This window comes from Ciconia boyciana, chromosome 3 (genome assembly GCF_034638445.1).
Source record: "Ciconia boyciana chromosome 3, ASM3463844v1, whole genome shotgun sequence".
Classification (NCBI taxonomy): domain Eukaryota; kingdom Metazoa; phylum Chordata; class Aves; order Ciconiiformes; family Ciconiidae; genus Ciconia; species Ciconia boyciana.
The window spans coordinates 65,385,475-65,413,130 of record NC_132936.1 but is presented as its reverse complement, the minus strand read 5'-3'; the positions used below and the strand labels follow the sequence as shown (position 1 = coordinate 65,413,130).

At 40.0% G+C, this 27,656-nt stretch overlaps 1 protein-coding gene across 1 annotated transcript in view; it reads left to right on the top strand.

Annotated features, from left to right (window-relative positions):
* Positions 1-6,120: 6,120 nt before the first annotated feature.
* Positions 6,121-27,656, top strand: part of MAP7 (microtubule associated protein 7) — a 107,680-nt gene continuing 86,144 nt past the window's right edge. The window contains exon 1 of the mRNA XM_072857923.1: positions 6,121-6,254. Coding sequence (XP_072714024.1) covers positions 6,122-6,254 — 133 coding nt within the window. The 5' untranslated portion in view covers position 6,121. The remainder of the gene's footprint in view (positions 6,255-27,656) is intronic.

Below are 27,656 nucleotides of genomic sequence, written 5' to 3'. Positions count from 1 at the left end.
CAAGAGCAGTAGTGAAAAAAATTAGGCGTGCATGATGACTGAGACAGTGGTTGGCTTAATGGAAGAACATATTTTTTCTGCTATAGTGACTATTTCTGCTATTCTGCTATTTCCAACTTTTTCTTTTCTTTTCTTTTTTTAAACGGGGGTGGGGGAGTTTGTGTGTGTGTAATTCTGTCTGTCTTTTTAAGGCTATTTTGCTTTGTCCTAGATTTACATGGCATTGAAAAGAAGGTTTCCAGTCCTTTGATGCTGAGTAAATAGCTGTTTTCTCACATGGCGGGGGGGGGGGTGGGCTCGGCTCTACTTTCTCTGTTCTTTTGGCCTGATTTAAAACCTAGTGAAGTAGAAAGTAAATGCTGAGAGATGAGTCTCCTGAAGGAAATTAGGGAGAGACTGAGTTTGGAGTTCAGTTAGTGTCCATACATTCCAACGTTGTCCTGCAAGGAGTAGGGAGTTGGACTTGATGATCCTTATGGGTCTCTTCCAACTTGAGATATTCTATGATCTAGCACTGTCTATATTATGTATTTCTAAATGAGTTCTTTAAAAAAGCTTTTGACATAGATAGTTAATGTTGAAAATGTTCATACAAAACATGATTGTGTGTTTTGATGGGTAAGTACATTGAAATTTTTTGGTGTACTGTTTTTGCAGAACAAGATGGGAGCTTTTAACTGTACTTGATTTTCCTGATCTTTCTTCCCAAGAAAGAAACATTTGGAACTCAGTTCCCAATGGAACCTTATTGTTTCATGCTGGGAAAACATGTCTATAAAAGGAAAATGCCATCTCCTTTCTTGATGCTACTATGTAAGATAGATATCTACCTTCTCCTGAACCTTTCAGTACTAAGAAAATCAGAAATAACTTAAATATTGGCAATCTGGAAAAGAGCGTATGTTAAAATAACATATTGACTTGATCTAATTTTTGGTATAAAATGCACTTAAGTTGAGGGGAAGCTTTCCTTTTATGTTAAAAGGCCTTGAATCAGCATCCAAGAGCAGAACAGTGCTTATTTTGCTTTACAAATACTGTGACCCAGACCTGTCTCAAGCTTGTGGAGTTTTTTGTTGGGGGTTTTTTTGGTCCCCTACAAGGAAATGATCTTCAGCTGTTAGCAGTTTTGGATAAAACTGAAGAACAGGATAAGAGGATTGTGGGTAATGCTCTAAAAGCACTAAAGCCCATGTGTAGATCCTCTGTTCAGCTTGTGGTTTTCACAGTCCAAACTTTTCTTCTTTTTATTGTTTCAGTAGTTGAACAGTTGCTGAATAGCTCTTGCAACAGTAAGGTCATGCAAAGTATTTTAAAACAGAAGTATTTTATAAGAATCAATGAGTTCTTTCAGAAGAAGAATTCTTCTGAAGGTTTTATTCCATCTTATAACTGGAGAAACTGAGACTGGGGTTATAACTTACCCCAGGCTTCAGAGAGCTTAAGTGTCAGGAAGAAGAGCAGTGGTGAGCAGGCTGCCTGGGCTTCTGAAGCTGGCTTGATGCATCTGTGCCTTGAACTTTTTTTTTATTAATCCCTCTGGCTGGTAGTGGGGAGGAAGGGGAGGTTGAAGGCTGGAAATTAACTAGCGGTCTACTCAATGGATGGTAATATCTGTGTTTCACAATAATGGCAGACAGTAGATTTTTGTGTTTAAGATTGAGAGCTTATTAGACCTGCAAGTGTTGAGGGGTTGGGTTTTTTTTTTATTTTTGGTGTTGGGGGGGGGGGGGGGGGGGAAGGGAGCAGGGGGAGTTTCCCCCATCAAACCCTGACTACTTGGTTGCTTGCTCTTTGGGTATGATGTTCTTTTAAAAGAGTATTTTAACTGCTCTTATCCTAAGAAAATAGCAGGAGAAAGGCATGAAATTCCTATAAAATGTAGCTTGATGAAGATGCAACAGGTGTCTCATGGAGTCGGAGGAAAAAATCTGTATATTGTGATTCAGCAAAGTCTTATGCATGCTTCTGTTTTCAGGGCTTTTCATAGGCAATATGTCTATAGATTTCTTTTGCCCCTTTTGAAATGGTATATGATCTTGAATTCAGTTGGCTCGATTTTCTGTAATGTAACCTGACATGCCCAATGATACAAGATGGCTTCCGGTTAGTGTTACATCAAGTGGTTTTTCTGTTGAAAACATACGCAGTCCTAGTTATCACAGCCTGCCAGCTCTTGTGAAAGATACAAATTGTCTTGTCTTCACGAGGTTTTTCCTTTTTGTTAGTTAGCTAACTGGTGTTGAATACTGCCTTTTGTCTTCCCTCCCTCCTCTGAAAGACCAAAAAGGTTCACTTCAGGAAGTTCAGCCTGGCGGAGTGCTTCGCAAGGCAGTGACTGTAGAACGTGAACTTATCATGTGTAACTTATTATACTCTAAATCACAGTACTGAGCTTCATGTAGTATTTGGATAGTTTACAGGGACTGAAACAATCCTGTGAATGAAAGAAGATAGCAAATCTAGAGTTCAGCCATTTAAAATTATCAGATTACCCACAGTAGACTGCACATAGGTATCATGGTGACTGTTCTGGTGACTAGCTTCAACTTGCTTTTAATTTCATAGGTAGAGATATCAAGCCTTAATACCTGATGTTAAAGCAGAAACATCAATTAGTATGTTATAAATATTTACATTTCCCATATCACAATATAATTATCCTAATAGTCTTTGTTCAAACTGCTGTTTAAGACTGTTGCACATTAGATAATGTATTGTGCAGGTAATTATACCTATAGAATCCAATGGGTGAAAGTGGGTGTGTTTAAGTGTAGTGGTTTAACTGATAATGAGTTTGAAAGTGTTGTAAAAAGGAAAAACCAAAAATTATCCAGTGCTTTCAAGATACACAGTTGCCCTCATCCCATCTCTTGAGACAGTCTCACCCCATCAGTAAGAGCTCAGCTGTGATTGTATTGGTACACAGTATGACTAATGGTTGGGGGGGGGGGGGGGAAATCACTAATAGGAGCTGTGTAAGCAAATGGTTATCTTTTTTTTTTTTAAAGAATTTAACAGCCTTGCTACTAAAGTTATCCACCACTTTATTCTCTCAGTGGAGCATTGCTTTCATCCCAGTTTTAATATAGAAGCTCCCACATAACTGAGACAAGGCTGAAATAAGCAAAGCTTTCCTGCTAGGGATACCTCAGGAATGTCTTTTTCTGCCCTAAACCAATGGATGGAGGGAGGGGATTTGTCAGTATAGTCTGGTTTTATACAGCATTGGTACCTTTTTATGCATGTTTAATAGTGTTATTAGGAAGAGTTGTGGTTTTTTGGTTTTTTGGGGGGGTTTTGGGTTTTTGTTTGTTTGTTTTGTTTTTGTTTTTTACAAAAAAACAAGTACCTAAAGTTATGTGTTATCTTCTATTGTAATAGGTGTCTTATGTAATAGGTTATAGACTGCTAGGATGCCATTTTATTAGGCATTTGGAAACACGTTGTGGGCTGGCACAGTTTTTAACCATAGGAGCCTTGAAATAAAATCATGCTGCATAAGCTGAATGTGCTGTTGATCCTTTTCCTCTGTCAGAATTCACCTCTGCATTAGTAAGTCAACAGAAAGAAACATGCACTAACGCCTCAGTTGCCTGTGTGTCATAGCCCAAATCCATCTTCACCAGCCCCTGAAGCATTAAATTTAGTCATTACTATGTATTGTACTCAGAGCAAGTCACTCTATGGGTGCAGGAGATCCTGTAAGGACCAAGGAAGGCATTCTCAATCTTGTAGCTGTTCTCCATGACTCCTCAGGTAATAGGGAAATGGAGATGCTGAAACAGTTATTATACCTGTAACCTTGAAAGCCCCTTTGGAAGCTTTTCCAGTCATGTGTATTTTTGTGTGTTAGATACTTCTTACATGTTTTAAAATGCCTATTTAAGTAGTTTAGCAATTAAAGGTGATTGATTGATTGAACAGAATGTTTAGAAGGGCAGGAATCCTTTCTTAGTGACTTAAAACAGTGAAAGGGAGTGGAGTGATATTTAACTAAGCTGCTATGTAAGTAGTGTTTTCTGTTACTTTTGTGCTGTTGGCAACAGTCTTGGGCATGAAAAGTATTCATGGTACTATCTACCATCCTCTTTTTGTGGCTGTGTACTGTTATGTAGTATTTGTGGTAGGCATTAAAGTGGATGGGATTTGAGGAATGGAGCTGTTTCTCTTACAGGATGAAGTAGTAGCCTGTATAAACCCCAGAAGTCAAACTGCTGAGCTGAAGAACAGCTTGTGTTAGAGCTTTTTTTTCTTACTCTTTTTTTGTTGTTGTTGTTCATGCCCTTTAGTACAACGCGTCTTTAACTGTAGACAAACGTCATCATGTATAGCTTCTGTGTACGCCCAGAGAGTCCAAGGTGTGGCCAAGTAGCAGGACGTAACCAGGAGGAAATACGCACTGGAGGTAGGCTGTGGGCTTGGTTCAGAACTGGTGCTCTCCTGCAGATTACTTCTGTTTTGGTTGGGTGTTTTGTGCCCATGCTGGAGAAGGAAGAATGGTCCAGCTGAGCCTTTGGGTGGTGCTGTGTTCTTCTCCATCCACTGGGCTCCTGGCTGATGAGCCTGAGGGGTTTAAGAACAGAGCTGTCCTGCCAGCTGAGCACCATCCAGGACTCCTCTGTAAAGAACATCGCAGGCCACTGTGATACATACCATATTGACTGTCATAAACTCTGACCCTTCTTCTTCAGTATTGTTACCCATGTTGTTGAGGTATTCATATACATCTGTATAATCCTGTATCTTCAATATGAGCCACCTGCAGACCTGTCAACTAATGTATGTGCCATCTTGTGGCGGGTGATCATGTTACATCAAGTTTCTCTTTAAAAAAAAAAAAATCTGAAGTGGGGAAAAATTCTGTAATTCTAACATTATAGAGATGTTCTGGATTGCAGTTTTTCTTCTGTAGCATTTTGAAATGGTGAGCACACATTGAATTAGAGAGGTGGAAGTGGATGAAGTTAAGGTCTCACGGGTAAAACATCCAGCATGTTGCGTAGTGGTGTTTGGAGCTGTGAAGGATGGAACATGCAGATTGCAAAACTTCTGAGCAAGTGCTCTGTTGTAAAGGCTAAAGAAAATCCAGAATGCCAGCATATGAAGGAAATCCAGCTAATTAAAACCACACAGGCTGTCTGTATCTTGTTCATTTTGCAAAGTGAATGCTAATGATTGGTGCTGTAAAACTAATGATGCGGTACAGAATATTCACTCCAAAAGTCCTTTCGTTGTCCTATGTTGTCTGTACAAGCTAGTAATCCTGATTTTTGTATTTTTACACATGGAAAAGAATGTTCCAACTCCTGCCTGTAATTGTGGGTGTATGCATTCCTAATGCAAAAGGTATGCACTGCATAGGAAGGTGATTAAGTTAAGGGGGGACGATGACAACACCCAACACATGCGTATATGGAAGAAGACTCATCCTCATTGTTTTAGTTTAGATTAGGCTAAAATTTCTAAACATGAATAAACAGAGCAGCTGGCAAAATGCAGGTTCATGCCTGGAGCCTTCTAGGCTTCTTTTCACTCAGTGCTCATCTGCTTGTGCAAGCACAGCTCCATCCTCCTGCCGCCCTGCGAGGAGGAAGGAACAGCCCTTGCTGCCGAGGTGCTTCCAGCTCTCCGCAAGCGTGTGGGAGACAGCGTTCCCGAGGCCGGCTTGCTGCAGCTGAGGAGACAACACTCATAGACCCCCTTTGATTAGGATGTGTCAGTGTTGTCAGGGCAACTGTTAACAGCGGCGTATCATATTTTCTCCTCTTGTGTTGCGTGCTGAATATTTTAGTGTGCCATAGCTGGAAGAGGGTTGCAGGGGAAAAAGGTGCTGCAGCAAGGAACCTGGTGCTGTGGGCTGGGATCTGATTGAACAGGTTAAGACAGCAACGAGCAGCATCCAAATCAATGTGCCTTTAATTAGGGCTTTTCTTGAAGGTGGGGAAAGACTGGGAGTCTTTCTCTGCCGAGTGGATGTTCATATTTGTCAGCTGTTTGCATACTGCTTATCCATAGGGGATCTATTACAAGTGCTCAAATGAACAGGCGGTGCAGCTAGCTGCTAAGCAGGGGCTGCAGTTTCTTACTTTTTTTTTAATAAACAAGAGGCAACAGCAACATGCCTGGTTCAGCTACTGCACTCCGACAAGAGAGATTGAAGAAGACAAGTGCCAGGCCAAATCCCCTGGGTTTATTCACCATTAACGAAGAGGATGAGCAGCAAAAGAACGGGAATTCCAAAAGACTGAAAGGTATGTCGTGGTTCTGCAGTGTGGTCAGGGCTGTGTGTGGATTACGCTGCACAGCAGGCACTATGTTTTATTAGCTCTTCTGTGTGCTATGGAGAGTCTGTAAGTGACTGGTGCAGTTTGGCAATTCATATTGGCACCCACAAATGCACTGTGCATGATGGGCAGCTGTATCTAAATCCCCTGGATTGTTATGCAATCATCTGCTTGGGATATGAAGAAAAAAATACTTTGTAGTTATTAACCCCATTTTTTCCAGGAGAGATAAGGGTCCTGCATCAGAAATATAGCAGTGAATTTCTGTGTGGTTTATTTGATTTCTGTGCACAGTCTGGATAAAAACCTATTTTTAAAAAGTGATTGTAGGCTTGGAGAATAGAGAATGCAATACCAGCCTGTTATAGAAGACAGCTTTGCCAAAGACAATGTAAAATTAGCTATACTTCCATTCCTGTGCATAAGGGGCAGTGTGCCTTTGGCAGAGTATAGAAAAATACATATTGTTCAAATATGCTGACTTTAAGACCGACCAAAAAACCCTAAACAAATTGTAACTGCTAAAGAAAAATACTTAAGGTGCTTAACGTAGGTGAGTAGTGGTGGCAGAGGGACACTGATGGCTTTGATTTACAACAGAGGTCTGTCAAGCCTGTGTAGCCACTGTCTGTCTTGTATCATGTAATTAATGTTTTCCACATGGATCCTAGTGTTTAAATTCTGTTGGTCTGGCAGGGATCCTGCACCTTACAATTGTGACTGGAATTTTAAGTTTGATCATTAGAGTTTTTATTCTTTTTTGTGATCAAGTGATTCCGTTTATATGAGCACTCCTTTTTGTGGTCTTATATGAGGGGGGGAAAATTGTACAAGATTTTTTGTTTACAAAACAAATGTTAGTTTGTGGCCTCAAGACAGTGTTTCAAATTTCAGACATTAGCATTCTGCCATGTAACGGGAGAGGCTAGCAAGCATTTAAATAGCAAATTTATAGTTGTGTATTTATTAGAGCTGAATCATTTACAGCTAACTGGTTATTTTCTTTTTCTTGAAGGAAAAGAGTAGCTTGATAGCTGTTTGAAACAAATTCAGAACTCAGGATTTTTTTTTTTTGAGTTTGCAGCTTGTACTTTTTTTTCGCAGAATAGTAAAGAACCTGACAGATTTGAGTGTTGTGATAAAATATATATTGCTAGTCATTGTTAACATGCCTAATGTGTTAGGGTCTTGTGTACATAGTTACTTACTCTTCTGTATATTTGAAACTGCTCATATAAAATGGGGATACAAACTCTAGCGTAAGGTTATTGAGTTTTTAATGTTTTAAGAAGCGTATTACCTTCCTTTATCACCCACTGGATGACTTCCAGAGTCAACAGTCCACAAAGCTAAGAATCAATCATTTTCCTGGTTTTATTCAATGGCACTGATAGTTTCCCAGGGTAAAAGTTCTTGTTGACTTAGCTAGTGTTTTCTACTTGCAGCAGTTATGCAGCTGTGCTTATCCTTTGCCTCTCTTGTTGTAACTGAGGTTCCATTTTTGATTATTCCTTTTTTCTCTTGTTGTTGTGAAATGTAAGTAGACAAATGTGCACAGGAGCACAGACAGCAAACTAAGAAGTATATGTGGCTTTGATATAAACATTTAGTGGCTTACCTTGAATGCTCCTAGTGAGATATAGCATAGGAGGCTGTACAAAATATTTTGGAAGTATACTCGTTTGTTTTTCTTTTACTAAATATTTAAAATGGCTCATAGTGTCTCTAGAACACCATTTGCATGCTGATAGATGTAGTTATTACCCTTCTGTACATTTGAATGCATTATCAGTGGTTAGGTGGGTTAGAACTGGAATGTCTGGTCATGGGGAGTGCATGTATTCAGGGTGACGTTCTCCCTTCCCTACCTGGTACCAAGAAACGTCACTCCAGCACAGCTCTGGGTGGAAACATAAGATGTGTGATGGACCCACGTGAGGCTTTCTTGAGTCTTTAGAGTCTGTTCTGTTACTACTTTACAGTGTTTGCTTCGTCTTAGTTCTTTACCTGTCCTGTTTGCTCATCAAGCATCTGCAGCTGCTTGGATTTTTCTTTATTCTTTTTCCCCCCTGTAGTACATACTAAGTCAGTGTCATCTTTATGGGAGGTGGGCTACATGTTGTCTTCATCTGCAGTTTCTATAATCATGCTCAACCTGTCTTTGTGTACAGCAGTTCAAAACCCAAGAGGTCTTTAATGGATCTGATACTCCAAAGTAATAAAGCAGCTCATTCCTCCATTAAGGATATTTGAATATCATCACAAGTTTTAAAGTAATCATCATTTTGGTAGTTCAGGTCTTCTCAGAATCCTAAGGCTTGATTAGAGTTTGTATGAGAATTGTTTTTGTTATCTGTGAAAAGTATTTATGTGGATCATAAAGTTAACATTTGTGAGATTTTCTGTAAATTGATTTTAATATCAGCCATTTCTTTTCTTGTCTTTGGTTGTCTATATTGTAACCTGAGAAGTCTGGTAGACTATGAGTTTGTTCCTCCAGTGTAAACAAATAATGAACTGAAAATGCTTGTCAAGGATTTTTTTTTTTTTAATCTGGTGGTGATCTTTGTAGCCATGTGCTTCTGATACTTCCTTTCCTTTTGATACCAATTGTATTCACTGCTTTTTCACCAAATATTTTCACTTCCTTTCCTCCTCTCCACCCTCCCCCCCTTCCTCCCTAACAGCTAAATGCATGTTTTAGGAGGATGGAAAGAGGCAGCAATTGACTTCTGGATTCTGAATAATGTTGCTACTTGCCTCTGTATATCAATTAGCTAACTGGTAGTTAGAAAGGTAAGACAATTTTTTTGTTTGGTCCATGCCTGAGAATTTTCTACAAGCCTGAATGTGAATTTCATGTGAGCCTGTGTTTAAGACATTTTTTCATATTCTATTAGATTTCACAGGACTGCTGGCTGAAATTGTTGGTCATAGTTGGGTGGGGGTATTCCCTTGGTATTTTTTAGTAGGGAACTAATGGTTCTTCTGCTAAATATCTTCCTTGGAAGTCCTGAAAGTTGTTGGTTGTTTTCACAGATAATGCTCATATCAGGAAATGAGTCTCATCTCACAGACATTCATACAGGTTTTTCCCTTGGTTTGAGTTTGGTGTTTTTCCATTTGTTCTAATGGATTTGACAGTTTCCTTTAGCTTGGGGTGGGGGGAGGCTTTGGTTTTTGGTTGGAGGGCGTGGGGGTCTTGCTCAAGTTTTATTGCTTTCCTTTGTCATTTTGCCAAAATACTAGTTCAACCAAGCAAGCTTTAGTAAGATGCTTGAAACTTAGTGAGCTCAAATGCATAAATGACTGGCGGTCTACAGAATTACAATTTAGGAAATGCAAATGTAGTGTCTTGGCCTGATTCTTTAAAGAGGTGTTTTTATCATTGAATGTTCATGGAGGTAAAACTCATGTTGTCTTTGTAAGCTAAGAGCAGTGAGAATTGGCACAGATGTCCAAGCTGTGTGGTACTTAGACAGACTTGTGACTATCCAGAAGACTTCCAGGTAATAAATCCTGTTTACTATTTGTTGGTTGAAGTCTGAACGTGAATTGAGGATGAACTTCCTACTGGGATCAGCATCTACCTAAAACCAATCTTGCAGGCACATCTAGTTTTGTTCTGTTAAGCGGCCTTAGAACTCAGTTCACAGCAAAGTAATAGACTGGTGTTTGCAAAGGGACATTTTTGACAGCTTAACATTGGCACTTGCATTTTCAATTGCTAGAGCTATGCTTCTGGATGCAGTATTGGCATTTAGAGCACAGTTTTCACTCAGTGTTATTTATTTCATAAACACTATTTCCTGAAAGATCTGGATGTATGGCTGCAAAAGCCTCACTTTTGCAGCCATCTGAAGTCTCCATATAAAGCAATGTGCTTTTTAAATCTATTTCCCTTTCAAAACTTAGGATACGTAATCACGCATGAAATATATGCTGCATGTTTTATTCAGGCTACATATTTACATCCCAAGTGTGCTACTGTAGCAAGGACTGTGTTGTTAGTTCTTTGGGACAAGACCTGCATTTTTGTTATGTGTCTGTATAGCACCCACTATTGCAGGGTCTTGAGGTCCAGCTGTTGAGTAGTAGAACAGTGCAAATAAAAATTACTTTGAATTGCCTTTTTTACTTTTATTTAACAGCCTCTATTCTCCTCTCCTGTTGTACAAGAATTTTGCTACATAGTGCACTCTTCAAATACAACTTGTACAGGTTTATAGAAGTTTATTTTGCCCTTGAATTGTTTTTGGTTTTAGTCACCAGCTTTCAAGCAGTTTTGCAACTATATCCACAAAGAAACCAGACAAAATGGGCACATAACCACACACTTAACAGCTTCAATATTCCCTTAAAGCTTGTGTTGTAAACCAAGTATTGTTTTGGTGACTGAAGATAGTGTGTGAATGTGGTTCATTATGTAAATCACAAAAGTATGTCCAGGTAGATTAGTGGTTTAAGGTATCCATCTTGTGTGTGTGAACTTTGGCCTCAGCCATTCTTTGAATTCAGGCACAAGCAATTCAATTCACCTTAGTATTTCCTCCTCTGCCCTGTTGATTTTGTGCACCTTGGATGTCGTCTTAACTCTTACTCAATTTTATGAAATTTTTAAGTGATGCCTACTCTCCTTCCTCTTGGGGGGGAGGGGGAGGAACACCTTCTCAGACTACTGTCTGAGTTGTGCTTCTAAAACTATCATTTGAAGAGTGTAGAAAAGTAATGCTCATATTTCTGGATTATAAATCTGAATAATTAATAACTGAAATAGCTACCTTATGAGATTTATGGCAAGTGAATGAAAAGACTAACAATGGAATCCTTCACCTGCCTGCTTATTTAAAACTGATCGAGGGAGTATACCTCTAATCTGCTGAGTGAGTGTTGCTGCTAATACAGGGCTAGACATACGTGCTTTAGGTCTCTGAACAGTAACACTGATTCTTTGTCATCTTGAAAACAAGTGAGAGAAGGGCTTTTTCCAGTCCTTTGGGGCATGGCAGTGATGTCTGTGATTACCAGCAGATTTTGCTGCTGTTGTGTGGATGGTAACGTTTTTGTGTAATGCTCATTTCAGATGTAAGCTTTGTTCATCCAGAGAGCTGAGGGAGATTTCTTCTAACGTGACTGTTTATGTGCTTAGTCTCAGTGTTCTGCATGTATTGGAGAAATACATATTCCTTGTTCAACTTGGTTTGGCTAACTTTTAATTCAGTTGTTATTTTGTTGTTGTGTGTCTATATCCAAACACAAACTTAATATACCTGCAAGAAAAGGAAATTTGGCATCTTCAAGGGCATTAAACTGATAGTCCTGGAAACTGAAACTGTATACCTACAAAACAGGTACTGCATGGGGTGTGGAAGTGTAATCTTATCCCACGCGGCAGAGCCTGTGCCTCAGGCTGGATCCAGAATGACAGCTTGGTCTCTGGCTTCCACCACACTTCAAACCAGCAGAACTGCCTGGGATGGTGGTTCTCCCAGTGGGGCCTCTTAACGCTAGTCAGTAGGCTGACTTCCAGTTTGGTTTGGGCAGAACAGGGAGCAGCTGTTAAAGGCTGGTGAACTGGCTCACCAAAATCAAGTATCGGAGGTTTTCATGACAGTTGGTAGCCTTGTCTTGCCCATCTGCATTTGAGACAAAGTTAGGGGAAAGAGTGGGTGGAAGGAAGGAAAGGTACCAATTATCATTACAACGCTGGTTCTGTAAAGGGGCAGGGCTGAGAACCTGGACAATGTGGTTTGTTATCCTGCATCTCCCAGTGAGTTCTGCTAATGTTTCTTTACACTTCCTCTTTCTTTCTGCTAGCCGAGGCCAGAAGAAGAGGGGTCCAAAAGTACCTGTGATCTTTCTGGGCATTTATTTTAAAACAACTCTCAAAGTGTCTGGGAGGTATATTCTTAAAAAAACCCTATATTAATTACCTAATTTGCAGCTGTTGGGGGTGTAGAAGGAAGTTGTTTTTTTTTTTTTTTTCAGGAAGCTACTACAAAGCTGTCTCCTTTGTAGGATTTCACTGTTCATAGCTGTAGGTGCTGGGTAGCATGAAACAACTTATTTGTAATAAAGACAAAGGGATCCTAACATGAAGTAATCTATTTGCAATAAAGCAAAGAGAACATGCTGGAAGTCTCGGGGATAGCAGGGAATATGTCTGTAGACCAGTGGAACAAATCTGATCTGTTCAGTCCCTCTGGCTTTCAGAGTGAAAGTCCCAGGTCTGAGGACTTGGCTTGTGTTGTAACAGTCTGGTCATCAAAGTGTGTGTTGGGATTGCTGAGAGTTTATCTATGCTGGGTAAGAATCATCTTACACTTTAGCTCAGCTCCATAAGAAGAGGCTTCCACTGCTGATTCTGGAGGATTGTGTTCATATACTTTGTCAACTGGTTTTGTGGGGGGAAACAGCCTGGGATCTATTCATGTGCTCAGGGAGCATACTTGATATTGAGCATGTGGATGGCAAAAGTCCAAAAAAGTACAACAGAGTCTTTAAAGTTTAAGATATTTGTTAAAAGGAATTCAGGTTAACTTGGCATGTGAACTGAGGATAATCCTAATTAGGGAAAAGATTGACTTTTGCAAAGTAATTTTGTAAGTAAACAAGGTTATTTCAACCAAGATGTAAATGATAACATAGTATTCATCAGAGCTGTCCATGTGAGAACAGGGTGCAGTATTTGGTTACTGTACTTGCAGGTCAGAATGCTTGTTGAGGTTGCAAAAAGATTGGAGTTCAATTTAATTGATACAATTTTCAAGAAAGCTTTATATAATAAGAAACACCACTCATGAAACTGATAGCAAGCAGTGGAGTTTCTTCCTTATTCACTGTTAACACTGTAAAAGTAGTGGCTTTAAAAACCTTGAATTGGGAATACGATTTCAACTGGGGAAAATACATGTAAAACGAAGGTAGGTTTATGGTAATTTCTTATGGGAGAGAGAGGGAGAAACCTGGAAAGTGGTAGATCTGTCCAAGGATCTTGAAATTCTCTGAGGTCTTGTTGTATTGTTATTTGTATATTTTCAGGAAAAAAAAGAATACTCTTTCAAGGGGTTTATACAGTAACATGCCATTGGAATAAGATGACAGCAAGAAGAAATGGACCTCTGTGCCCTATCTGTACTGCATTACACATGCCTGGGTAGTACCGTGTTTTTATTTTGCGGTGGAAAAATGAGGCAATAGCTAAGTACGTCTTTTTAAAAGAAATATGTTGCAGTTAGGTCCCATGATGTTTTTGTGATTGTGGTGGTGTGAAGAGTCTTGGCACTCTTGCTGCTGTTTGCAAGCTTGCTCCGAAACTGCTGTATCCATTTGCTCCTTCAAAGTTGCCTTTATATCCAGGTACGTAGAAATCTGGCTTTATTTTTAAGAGAAAACCTTTTGCTTGTCATATCAAGAAATTAATGAGCGCTTGCCTAGTGTTGCTTCTGGCCATGAGCAAGTGATGATGGAACTCTACTCATTACTGGGCTCAGCTGAATAGTGGGAGTACATCATTTTTTCTTCCTGCACAAACTCATACGTGTACATCCTTTGCTTACTCAGCTACCCGCAGAGTACTTTTTGTGCCTTTTGTTTTTTCCCTGCTACTTTAAATTCAGTCTGTACTTTACAACTAGAGAACTTGTTTTTCTGGTATTTGAGAATTAAGAGTTCTAAGTGAAAGCATCTCAAAAGACTTTTGTATTATTATCAGCAGTCTCTTCAGAAGCGATTTGTGGGGTTTTTTTAAGCCATGTTAAGGAATTATTTAACCCAGTCTACCCAACCTCAGGCCACAACAGTAATGTGCGAGGAGAACAAATGCCATAATGATTGATGCAGTTTGCTCTATTTTAATGAACTACCTTCACTCACTGAAGGTGCATCTCGCAGTGCACTGTTTTTGCAGCCAAGCACTACTCAAAACTCATACATACGAGTTTCGCCTGCATTGAGTTGATGTCTGTGGGTCAGATCTGTATAATGAAGGTGAGGGAGGCTATGGGCAATGTTTAATATGCAAATAAAAATGCAGATGAAACATCAGAAATTAAATTAGGGAGTACTCTAAAACTTGGGCTTTCACATCTTGTTGCTTGAGGCAGAGTATTTTTCTCCTTCAGAGGACTGGAATCACACTTAACAAATTCTACACAAAACTCCCATCTCATTGATGGGATAGCTTTGACTATGACAGCCATTGAATGTCCAAATTGTCCCAAGCCCCATCTTAGTGATCTGTATGTATAGATGTAGCGTAACTGCTTAGTCAAGCTCGAGGTAGGAATGACTAGGGATAGCAGGCAGATTGTTTAAATGTTCTTTTTATACTAGCAGATTCAGAGGAGAAGCACTTGAATGTTAGCTTCACTTTCTTCTTTAAATGATTGACTTGCTGATAATGGCTAGAATAAACACAGTTCCAGTGGGCAGGTCACTGCAGCTTAACCTGGATGCAGGCTTCTCCAGAAAGTAGAATTTGTGTCCCTGTACTAGAGGGGGAGACAAGGCGTTTGGGGCAGGCTGTGCTGGTGGAAAGCTGAACTGCTGTGTCAGTACTGACACAGACCTGTAGCTGCTCTCTGTGTGTGTTTGTGCTGGGGAACTGTTGAGTTGTCTTGAACTAGAATAATACCTTGTGTAGCTTCAATGGGATGATGGCACAAGATTATATCTGTCTGTTTGCCAGATTAAAAGTCCATTGAAGTTTTTGTTCCCTTTTATTAATGCTGGGCAAGTAGATTATCTTCTAATTGTTTCAGATCTGTTGAAGTCTAGTTTTGCTCTTTAGCTCTGTAGAGGCAACACAGTTTTTCTCAGGGATTAGCTGTGCTTCTGTAGATTTGAGTTCATGTCTAATTCATAGAGTTTATCTGTGCAGATGTCAACAAGAGGAAACTGGATTTGCAATCAAGAGTTTGAGCAAATCAAGCACAGGTATCTGCTGAGACTGGTGGGAAGCAAAATGTGGAAAATAGCAGAGATTCCAAATCACAGAAATCTTCCGGTTGATGTCCTTCACTTAGGAATAAAAATTAAGTTAGCTGAAGGACTCTTCCTTTTCTGGTACTAGTGTCTATACAGCTGGCTTCAGGGAAAGCAGGAGATTCCTGTTGTAAATCCACAACTATGACTTCTAATTGGTCCTTAATCTCAGTAAGTGGTTTTCAGTAGTGTGCGTTGGAGGCTGGATTTACAATCAACTTGGAAGAGGTGGCGAAGAGTCAGTTCGCTTAGGAGTTGAGAGTTACGCAAAAACCTGAACAACCCAGGAGAAATACTCAAAGTACTGGAAGTCCCAGAAGGGACTTGATGTACTTACAGACTGAATTTGTAGTTTGGTTGCTGGCCACCTGCTCTTCAGTCTTTATTTCTCTTGTTTAATACTGCTACAGTCTGAGCCTCCAGTCATGCCTACTAATTGGCCTAGTCCTTCACGTGGAGGTTGATTGTTTTCGCAGTCAACTTTCTTCTGGGTCTTCCTTTTACATCTGAAGCAGACATAGGAACAACTGTCCTTCCACAATCTGGCATGCCAGGTACAACTGCTTGGAGATCTCTTCTGTGATCTGCTTCTGATTTTTTGTTTAGCATTGGAGGGTTGTGGAAAGAAGCTGGTGCCACTGCACACCCTTGCAGCCAGGAAATACGCTGGCCGGTGGAGTTTTGTCTTCAGAAGAGCCTTGCTGCAGCCTAGTGCCATAGCCACCTCGTATTGCATGGTATGCTGTGCTAGAAATTTCTCTCTTTCCCTTCAGGAGGTATCCCTGTTCCTGATAAGATCTGAGGATAGTGGATGACAGGGAAAACATTACGAAGAATTTTTGTTGTCTGTGTGCTGGGAGACAATGAGGAAAAGGAGTGAGGAAGTAACATACCCTTTCAAAAGTATCACTTCTGCAGGATGCCTGAATTCTTATTTAATTGATGGGAATATGATCATAGTACTGATGTCTTGGGCAGAGATAATCTGTCTAGTTGAAAGTCCAGTGAAAGATTCCGGACCTAAAATCTCATAATATCCTAAAGCATACTGTTAAGTGTGCTGAAGAGGCTTGGCTTTTCCATTCTTGAATTCCAGATCTTCTTCAGCTTCATTTTAAACTCCCGGACAGCCGAGGCTTATTATAGAAGTGCTGACAGAACTTGATTCACACTGTTGTATCTTAGTGTACAAAGCTATCTGGTTTCTCAATTCTGCTTCAGAGAGCTTTTCAGAAAGCTTTTTTGGAAATGCAGGTTTATCCAGTTACCCGCCCTTGACATGAGAAGTCATCCTTTTACACAGCCAATTCTCACTTTGTTTTTTTCCTTTTTCAAAGTCAGTTTCCTCATTGCCTGCATGCTGACTAATGTGCTGATGAAAATTACTATACTAAATTTTGGCTTGTATGCTAAGACACCATGAATGACATCAAATGTGTCCGAGCTGTTTTTGAAGACAGAGGTGCGATGCCAGTGGAGTTCACATTTGTCATACTTCGAGTGCAGCAGTGGCAGTATGGTGGAAAACAAACTGCTGAACCTTTTTGCCTGTCATTCATTCTTAATTGTAATGGCTATTTCATTGAGGAATGTGCACCCCATCTTGGACATGCAGTCCACACAAACTCTAGACAATGCTACTTTCACATTTTGTGTACATTCCCTTTCACTAGAAATACCAAAACATGTTTACCTTGCTCTCTTATTCCCTGCAGCAAAGGAAGAAGTAGTAGTTTGTGTTTAAAACAAACAAAACCAACCTTCTCCGGCCATCTAGCTATGTTAAACTGCTGTGTTTAGTTGCAGTCTGAACTACAAAATAAGAAGGTGAGGGGGTAAAGGAAAAGCAGGTGGCAGTCGCCATCTGTAAACCAGAAAAGGATAACAACAACCAGCTGCTGAGTGAGGTATTGGCAATAAAACCAGGCTGTAGACCAAGCAGCTTGTGCTTGTCGTTGTGCCTGGGTTATCAGCATTTTGGTATGTTCTTACACTTCCAATCTGTCTTTTCTGAAATATTCCATAATGTGGTTATTTACTTTTGTGCCAGGATTTTTCTTCACCAGGTTATTCTCAAGTTTAAGAAACACAATTGTGAACTACTTTGTGTTCAAGGGAGTTTGTGAGCCTCACTGTCCCTGTGAGTTACCTGGATTGCTGCTGTAAACCACATCTCAGATGCTCAGTGTCACTGAAGATTGCATGCAGAGCGGCTTGGCTTTTCACTGCAATATGTTTAACATAAATCTTTCTAGTCAATAACTGATGCAGAGCATAGGAAAGCAGTATTGTGAAGATTGTGATGCTCACACCATGGCGATGCTTATGGACGCCTCCTTTTTCTGTTAGACTTTTGTTTAATCACCATCCCTATGGATTTCACTTGTTTGTGGCATCTGTGTGATGAGCAACATTCCAAGGCTGAAATATTTAAAGTGACAGTATGATGATCTTCCTCCCCTGAGAAATGAAGACAGCATCTCCATGATTACAATGTGTGGCAGTTCTGAATAGGCTCTGGACCCCAAGGTTTTTGGAGGTGATTTATGCTCATCTTAGCTCTGCAAACAGGCCCTGCTATTGCCTGGCTGTAAAGAGCAGTTCAGTCTGTCGTGCTGCTACTAGCAGTTCCCTTTAACACTCAGTGAAGATTTAGCTTAAATTTTGAGAAAGTGCTATTCTTTGGTCTTTCTCTTCATACTCCAGGTTCGATTATGGAGTTTTCTTAAACTTGTCCTAGGATTTCTTTCAAAAAGATCTAGGTAATTGCCAGTAGCAAGCTCTTATCGCTAGTCTAGTCCCAGATGGTGAGGCTGTAGCTTTTTGCTATAAATCAAGGCAAGAAGGTTCTGCTGCTGGAATGTGGAGGTCTGCAGGCCAGTTTTTAGTGGAGTTCTCATACAGGGGTACTTTAAGATGTCTTTGACCCCTTTTGTTTGTGTGTGTGGCTTTTATTTTTTTGAGTACAGGGAACAACAATATGGCCTTGTAAACTTGACCTGGTAAGTTACCGAAAGCTTTAAGAAGGAGGTCTGTGTTAGGGAGCGAGGTTACCCTCATTTATTTGTTACCATTCTCTCCTGCTTGCCCTTGTTGTGTCTCTTAGGAGTGTGGTCTGATGCATTGCAACCAGTGAGTCACATAGGGAGACACCTGCTCTTGAAACCATGTTAGTTACATAGCTTTGAAAAGTAACAAGCTAGGGAGCAACCTAATGAGAAGGTTTATGTTTGTATTCGTGATGTTGGTAACATCTGTTTTATCAGTCCTTAAAGAGACCCAAGATATTTCTTATAATGATGCTGTAGAATAGTTGAAGTGGGTTGGCAGAGTTACTGCATACTAATAAATGGGATGGTCTGTGGAGTAAGCAGGATCCAACGGTTGTAATTCAAAGTAAGGTGTTTTTAATTTTCCTCCTTTGTAACAAAACCTTTTGTAATATGTGTCTGTGTGGGGGTCCATTTGCTTATTTTTGAAAGCTTTTGCCTTTCCCCGTTCTCAACCAATTCTCTGCCACAGAATATCCAACCTGACCTGCTCACTTTGGTGGACTGAAGTAGTGTGGAAGTACACGGAGGTGGGAGGCTCCGAGAGAGTGACAGTCACGAAAGTCAAGTCACAACAATATAAATACGGAGGCATGTTCTTCACTTGAGGAAGGCTTGTTTTTTAGTTTTAAAGCAACTGTCTTCTGAGACTGGTTATTGGACAACCAGTTATTGATTAACAGTCCTTCTGAGACCTGTGTTGCAAAGACTGCCTTTTTACATGAATATTCTTGTGACTTAGAGAATAACTGGTGATAAGTATCATGTCTGGTAACATCTACAGGAACAATCTCTGTTTCCCTCTCTGGGGAGGGGAAACTTGTTTTTGCAGGACATCCTGACAATAGTGATTATAACGAGAGCTTTCCCATCTGACTCAAATATTTCAGGCTGTGTAGGGATTATTGAGTATTACTCTGCGGAATGACAGCCAGCCAGTGAGGCTCTAATTACTTGTGACTGAGCAACAGTGCACCTACTTCCCATTCTCTGCACAGTGTTTTCTCCCTTTCTTGTCCCAACTTATTTGACTGACCTTTTGCTTGAATGTTCTTTAAAACAGCATTGATTATATACTCCAAAAGAGTTTCAAATGTAATATAATATATATGTTTGATATATATAGAGAGATATATATCACAAAAGTATTTTTTACAAAATGAGAACAAAGTGTTTTGCCTGTAAACCTTTTGAGAAGACTTTCCGATGTGAAGGTATTAAAAGACGTTGTGAAATCATTGTCTGCATATGCTTAAACTTTCACTCTCTGTTGTGCTCTTGGATCTTTAAGTGGGAAAATCCAATGAGACCTGGCTTTCCTGTTATATAATACACTGCTGTGCAATTCTAAATGCTGAAGCCACTTTCTAAATACATTTATTTTGTGCTGCTGTGAAGTAGTGCAATGCTGGATTATGTTTTATGCTTTGCTTTTTAAAAGGGGAAAGATGAAATGAGGAAAATAAGAAGGGGTATGTCGGTGTCTTGCATGCCTTCAAGATTAATTGGGACTTTCTGCTGAAAGAGAAGTTAATTTGTGTTGGATACAACTCACTGCTGAGTAAGTGGAGCATTGAGGCTCATGTTAATTGGCAGTGGGGCCTTTTCTGCAGTTTCCCCCGTGCTGTACTGTCTGTGACCTGGTTGGGAAGGGCTAGCATGGGTTATAGCTGGTTAGAGCTGCTCAGGCACTGATGCTTGCAGAGTAGGGCTGTTTTAATGGACCACTTGCATAGCATGTTGGTTGCAGTCCACTGAACTCTGCCTTTCATGTGCCAGTACAGCCAAAAGCTGTGTGTGCTGAGGTGTTGGTGGCCAAGCAGATGGCAATGGAGATGCCATGGTGATTTGCTGAGCAGGTCTGCTGCCACTGTGTTGGATTGCCTATTCATGGACTTGATGAGACATAGATATATCAGTTGTTACAGTCTTAAACAGTTTGAGTTTCTTTTCATAAACGTTGTAGATACAGTGCTGCCCAGTCAACCTAGGAAATCGCAAATAACAGATCACAAATTTTAAAATAAAAATTTAAATGTTTAAAATGTTTAAAATTTTAAACATTTTAAAATGTTTTAAACATCCCTGTCCCAACCCAGGTAAGTCATTATAACATAGTGTGGTTTGTGATTTTGGTGAAGCATAGGGGCTAAACTTTCTTCATCAGTGGTGTTTGTGTAAGTGTTCCCACTGTCTGTGGGTACCGTTTGGGGAATGTCTTAAAAGTCAGCTGATCCCAAAGCTTTCTAGAAGCAAGGATTGCTCCTGCACCAGTGTTTCTAATCCCAGCCTCTGTGGCAAAGTAGAAAGTGGTTCTGTGGTGAAGTGCTTAAGGTGAAAGCTGACTTTTTTGACAAGAAGAGAAGTCTTTCTCCCTGCATCTGCCCTTATGCGAGTGGATTACTACCCTTCACCCACATACTATAATAGAGGTATATTGCAAGGCATCATTGACAAATATTCCAGTACTTGAAATCTGATTATTTGAGAAAGAAAATAGGTAAGTATTGCTAAGGCATTCCCCCACCCCCAGGTAAACAAAGTAGGAACACTTTATGGGGGAAATGGGGGCCTCTTTTTTTTTTTTTAAGGGCCATTGTCTCTAAACAAATACAGATGTGGGCAGATTACTAATGCCAGCTGGAGTGTCGGAAGAGATTACACCATAGACTGCATCACAAGCTTTGGCAAAATGAAACACAAAGCTTGCATACAGTGATTCTAGATCCTGCTCTTGCTCTGTTAAGTCAAGTGCTTTCCTTCTAAGAGAGTGGGAAAATCCCTGCTAGACTGTTGCCTGCAGTAGCTAACTCTACAAATAGATGAACACTGAACTTTGTAGTCTGCTGTCACAACTGGAAAGATGTCCCATGGTATCAGTTAGAGCCCACCTATTAAAGGACCTAAGTACTTCAGTTTGAACACTGAAAGGTAGACTTCACATTTGCTCCTTTCCCATAGTCTTTAAAACCTCTTCCAAAGGTCTTTTTAATCAAGTCCTCTCTGAACAGGAGTTGAAAATTAGAATTAAAAAAGTGTATGTGGAAAAAACAAGGTTTACTGACCTTGAAGCATTTAAAATATTGCATTGGATAGCTGAATGGTTTGCAACTGAATGGTTTGCTCTTTTCAGAGCTGCAAGTGTTTTGCACAACTGTAATCCTGTCCTGTAGTTGTAACTCATGGGTAGTGCAGAGCTGAGTCTGTCATAAGAAGAGGTGCTATGTGTGGGGAATGTTAAAAGTCTGGCAAGAAGATGCACGGTAAGACTTGTACAAAACCATTAAAAAGGCTGGGCCAACTTTGTCCCTGTTGTAATTCTTCTGAAGCAAAGTAAATTGAAAAAGTAGTGAATTTGACCTCCTGTTTTCAGGCTTAGAGCACTTATCTTTTTCTCTTGGTGATGGACTGAAAGCACTTATTGCCCTGTTCTGGATCTCTCTGGCTTTATTGAACTGAACTGTGTTTTGCAAGTAAACAATTAGTGGTCTAATTCTTGCTTGAAAGAAATAACCGTACAGTATCCACTTCAAAGAATGAGACAGCATCTGAGGACAAGTATAGTCATAGTACCTGAAGCTGCCTTGAAATTGGTGCAAGTTTCTCATCAGCCTTTGAATCCCAGATCTGTTTATCTTCTGAATTAATGATGGGTCTCTACATCCTGTTGTCACATTCAGTTGTATCTCAAAATAGTAGAACTAAAAAGTTTTATAATTTTGAACTGGAGTAATTACTTTAAAAAAAAAAATCATTTCTTGGAAGGTGGGGAATTATTATGTTATTAGGCAATTTGCAGAAAGGGAGTTTGGAGCAGGGCACTTATGAGAAATGATCTGTATCATCCCTCCCCTCAGTCAGGGTGGAGGCATGCTGACAAGACTGCAGGCAGTGCTGCTCCTGCACAGCCTGGTAGCGCTTGTATGGAAAAACAAAGGGCTTCAGTCCTGAAGCACCCGGCCGGCTACTCATCAGAGAACAGGGCTCCTATAAGATTTAATGGTAAGATAGGTTAAGAGTGTCTGTCTGGCACAGGGAAGAAAGGCATTATGAAGAAGTTATTTCCACTTTAATTGTATTTTTTTATTCCTGAAATATTGCTTATTCACACTTCATTTTTATTTGTTGAAATGGTTACTTACCTGGGCTTCCCAGAAGATTGCACTGTCTGTTTACTTGGAGTAGTGTCTATTTGTGTGCCATCTAGCTCTTCTGACTTTTCTTGTGCTTCAGAGTTTCCCAAAGATCAAAACTGCCTTTACGAGAACTGGAGAGACGTCATGCTGGACTTGGTCCAGATTCCTTGGGTTTGTTCTTATGCAATTGGCAGTAAATGTCTAGATTGTTTTGCAGCCATACTATGCATTTGCTGCACTGCTTAAGCTGTGGGGACCTGGCACTGGATTTGACTGTACTGCATTTATTTTATTGGAAACAATGCATTGTGAGGCAGAGAGAGGGAAGTGTTAAAATGATGGATTGTGAATGTCATCCAGTATGTATAAAGTCAGCACTTTCAAACACAAAAGCTAGAAGTGACTGTACTGACACAGTTAGCCTGTGCCTTAGAGATAGTATCACAAAAAAGTTAAGTGGCATACTCAATTCTTTCATGTGTAGTCTCTGAAGTCTGAATTATTTAACAGTGAACTGGTCCCAAAAGTTATTGGCTAGCTTTGGAGGCTTGGGCGGCTTTTTTGGGTTTGTGTTTTTTCTTTTTTTTGTGGCAAGTACTTTAACTTGTGCAAATGAGGCTGCTGCTTTAAGACTAGGCTTTGGCTGCAGCTTACTAACTGCCTGAAATAACACTTTGGGGAGTAATGAGGCTACCTACTCTTGCTACTGAGTCAAATCCTAAACTGCTGCATGGTTGTTCAGGCTCTATTTGCTGTTCCAGTAATTGCTGTGTTTGACACTGTGGCTCTGTTTTCTAAATCTTCACCAAATTCCTCAGTTCAGAGCTGTTTCCTCAAAGAGTTGCCAAACATACAGCTTAGCTAAATGCAGAAGAGACTGTTCATTCCACAGCATTTTGTTTGCTAGGACAAATGGGAATAGCTTGGAGGAAAGGTGCACCAGCATGCAAGGTGCAATTCCTGACAGTTCTCGCAGAAAAGATGTGTAGGTGTGTAGTCACATCTAGATACAGATGTGCTTGTAACAAAAGTGAATAGGTAGTGTTTCAAAAGGGTAGATGTATATCATGGATACTGTACAGTCGTTACACATATAACATTTTGTGACACTATGCTAAAACACTGTTTTGGAAAAATGTGTGCATTTCCTAAGGAAAATGGCCTACCCCCTGAACTGTTAGCTGATGTTCCCGTGTCTTTCCAGTAATAACATCCTAGTGAAACCAGCTTTAGCTGCTGTAGCCTGCATTTCTAGGAACTCCAAAATGATGGTAAGAAATATAAATGTTTTTCTTTTCTTAACACTACTGAACTGCAAATTATGGCACTGGAAGCTTCTGGATTCTGCCTCTGTTTTCATTCTTATTAATGAAGCCTACATACACTGCTGCTTAATGCTAACTTCTTGTAACTGAAACTTGCCTGTTTTTGTTCAACAGTGGAAACCATGACTCTCCTGACAGCCTCCTACTGAAGAGTGTATCAGACATCATTGCTTAGGTACATAAATGCATGGAATAACTCTAAGTTCTCTCCTTCTCTAGCACACTGAGCAGGAGGGAAGCAAATCTCAGACTTGACTGAATTCCCTCATAACCATATTAATCAAATAGCTGATTTAAAAAAAAAAAAAAATATGGATTCTGTGGGTAAAGGCCTAACTGAAATCCAAATGTGTGCAATTATATAACACTTTACTGTAGAAATGCTTGAAACCAAACTGGCATCCTAAGGCTCATTACAGCATAGTTGAAGCAAGTTCCTTCACTAAAACTGTGTAATCAAATGTGTAATTATGGGTTTAAAAAGATTATTCTGCACATCTGGATCACATCGTTGGGCACAGAGGGCTTTCTTCAGCATCTAATGAAACTTCTCAGTCTACTGGGTCATGTACAGGCCTTGTTCCTGGCAAATGGCTCACAAGGACTTGAAGAAAGATGTGGTGGTGTTCTTCCTGGAATGGGAACGATGGAGCACTTCTGGCATCTGTCAGCTGCCAGCCAGTTACCCTGCTGTTCTCATCTTCTGGCTATACTTTGCCTTACACAGGTTGTTCCAGGACAGCCATGGAAGTGATTAAACTTTCAAAAAGGGCAGAAGGGATCTTTACACTGTTCTTCATGGTCTTAAGCCATTGCACTCAGCTGTTTTCAGCAAATGCTCTTTGGAGTTTGGGGGGGGTGTTTTCAACATGAGAGATCTGCTCTCTGAGTACTAATGCTGTAATTTAATTGTTCTCTTTGTTTTTTATATCCTAGCTTGCTCTTAAGTGTGAGGGCATCACCCTGTGCATGCAGTTGCAGGCCTGCATGATATAAGGAAAGGAGACTTTTACCAAAGCATTAAAAAAAAAAAAAAAAGATTCACAAAATGTTTGTTTTGTTTAAGAAACAAAAAATAAACTTTTTTAAGGGAATAGGATAAAGGAAGGACAGAGCTCACACAGTGGGCCAGGAGCAAAGCCAACAGTACAGTCAAGGAGCCCTGACTTCCACTTATTCTCATGCCACAGTGAATATTGACTTCTACAGAAAAAAAATTAGGTTCACAGAATCGTATAGGTTGGAAAAGACCTTTAAATCATCGAGTCCAACCGTAAACCTAACACTACCAAGACCACCACTACACCATGTCCCTAAGCACCTCATCCAAATGTCTTTTAAATACTTCCAGGGATGGCGACTCCACCACTTCCCTGGGCAGCCTGTTCCAATGCTTGATAACCCTTGCAGTGAAGTAAAATTTCCTAATATCCAGTCTAAACCTCCCCTGGTGCAACTTGAGGCCATTTCCTCTCGTCCTATCACTTGTTACCTGGGAGAAGAGACCGACCCCCACCTCGCTACAACCTCCTTTCACGTAGTTGTAGAGAGCGATGAGGTCTCCCCTCAGCCTCATTTTCTCCAGGCTAAACAACCCCAGTTCCCTCAGCTGCTCCTCATCAGACTTGTGCTCCAGACCCTTCACCAGCTTCGTTACCCTTCTCTGGACATGCTCCAGCACCTCAATGTCTCTCTTGTACTGAGGGGCCCTGTGTTATTACTGCTATGGGTGGAGGGAAAAAAGGAAGTAACTACTTGTTCACGTTTTCAAGAGCTTTGTCTGTTAATGTACTAAAAGAATTTAATGGGGACATTCAATCTACTGTGGAAGCATGTGTCTTGTCAGGAGAGTTTTCAGTCTCATAAATGTGATTGCCTCCTGGTTACCAAAAAGGAAGCAATGAAAAATATCCATTTATGTTTTGAAAAGAATGGGAAAAAAACTTGAATAACTCTGTACATATATGATAAATAACTGATGGGCTAATTTATTATGGAGACATTTATAGACACAAAGGAAAGTGTGACACTTCTGTTTGCAGTTAATTCCACAGGATTATACAGTTCTCATGAATGTGAGTGTTATAGACTCGGGCTGGGGGACCAAGTGCCTAAATACTAAGCTATATATAGTAGCTATATATGTGTATATATCAGTGTCTTCTGATTCAGTACTAGTAGACTGAAAATATGATGAAAACTTCACATGGACAAACAGTTTCCTACATTTACAATGTTTTTAAGATATTGTTTGTAGATCCTTTTATACTCCTTTAAAAGGAGATGGAGAGAAAGTCTTTGTGAAGACTTGGAAAAACTGTTTTAGCAGTGGATTTCTCTTTTAATATTTAAATGTAGGGTCATATTCCCTGACAGTGGTCAATGTAACAAAAACCACAATGAAGCAGAGGTAGTCCAGGGAATATAACTGATGATGAAATCTCCCCCAAAATTGTTTTTCTACTGTTGTTTGACAGAACTGACTGAATTATGCTCTTTTTCAGGCAATTTTAATATTATTAAGTGCCAACCTGCTTAAGTTTTTCTCCTTAGGATAGACAGCAGAGTATATCCTTTAATTTTTCAGGGGTTCTTTGGTTTTCTGGCACTTGCATTTTTCCCCAAGCCCTCTCCCTCTTTTTGAAGACAGGTTAGAGCAGAAACAGCTTGCTGCTTTTACATATGTGGTCCCCTAGGCATACAATAGCCTTGTCAGAAACGCAGAATGACAGGAGCACCAAGTCTTGTCTGCCACTTGAATGATTTCCCTTTCTTTTTCTGGGTGGAGATTGCTCTTGGTTTGCTACTGCTCATCTGGCTGAAGGTGAAGCCTTGCCTGCCAGTGTAGGGCAATCCTCTGCTAATCTGGGGAAAACCTTTTTGTCTCGGTCAGTTGATATAGGCGATGATCTCTTCACTCAGACTGAGCTTTCTTCCTTAGAGGTAACTTGGAGGATAGCATTAGGCAGACAGACCACTGTCCTCTCCACTGCAGAGATTAAAATGTGTTAGCTCTGGTCATACTCAGTATTTTACTGAGAAACATACACTTGTCACTGTTCCAGTACATCAAAAATCTGTTGAAAGGAAATTGCTGAAATTTACAAAGATGAGTCTCGGATGTCACTAGCTTGTTAGTTCATTTAACACCTTACATTACCTCCTGCTACCTGCTTTATTATGGATAAGTGTTTTGTGTTTGTTATTGCAGTGCTGTAACACTCACCTCCTTTGGTTCAAGATGCTGCCTTCTGACATGCTGCATGGAGTGTTGGGATGGTGGAGAAAGATAAATTGCTAATTAGCCTGAAATTTGATGAGGGATTTGAGGGGGTCTGTCTGGCATGCTGAGCTGTGATTAATCTTTGATCCCTCAAAACACTTAGCACAGTGATCTTTACTTGTTTAGCTCTTCCAGCTTACAGTATTTTACCTGCTCTAGAAAGAACATCAACTGTTAGCTTTTCCTAATCTCTGCAGAAAGAGAAGAGTAGGAAGAAACCACATTTTAAAAATAATTGAGAAACCGAATAGGGGAAACATCTATCAAAGTTTGGGACCATACTCTTGTAAAGTCAACTCTGTAAAATATTTCATGGTTTAAAAAAAAAAAAAAAATCTACCTTTTGCTTTACCTGACCTTTTAATAGAAAACCTGTACCAACTATTGTAATGCAACCTTTTCCTGTTATGTTTTGTGTATATACACATGCATTCCAGCTCTGCATGGAAATAGCTTTCAGATGACTCTCCCTTTTAAACTCAGCTAAATCACGTTTATTAAAAATTAACTTCAAGGATAGAAAATCGTCTTCCTCCCTCTTTTCAGCCCTGGCCTATTATGAAGGTTAGTGTCTAACCCTTCCTTGCGGC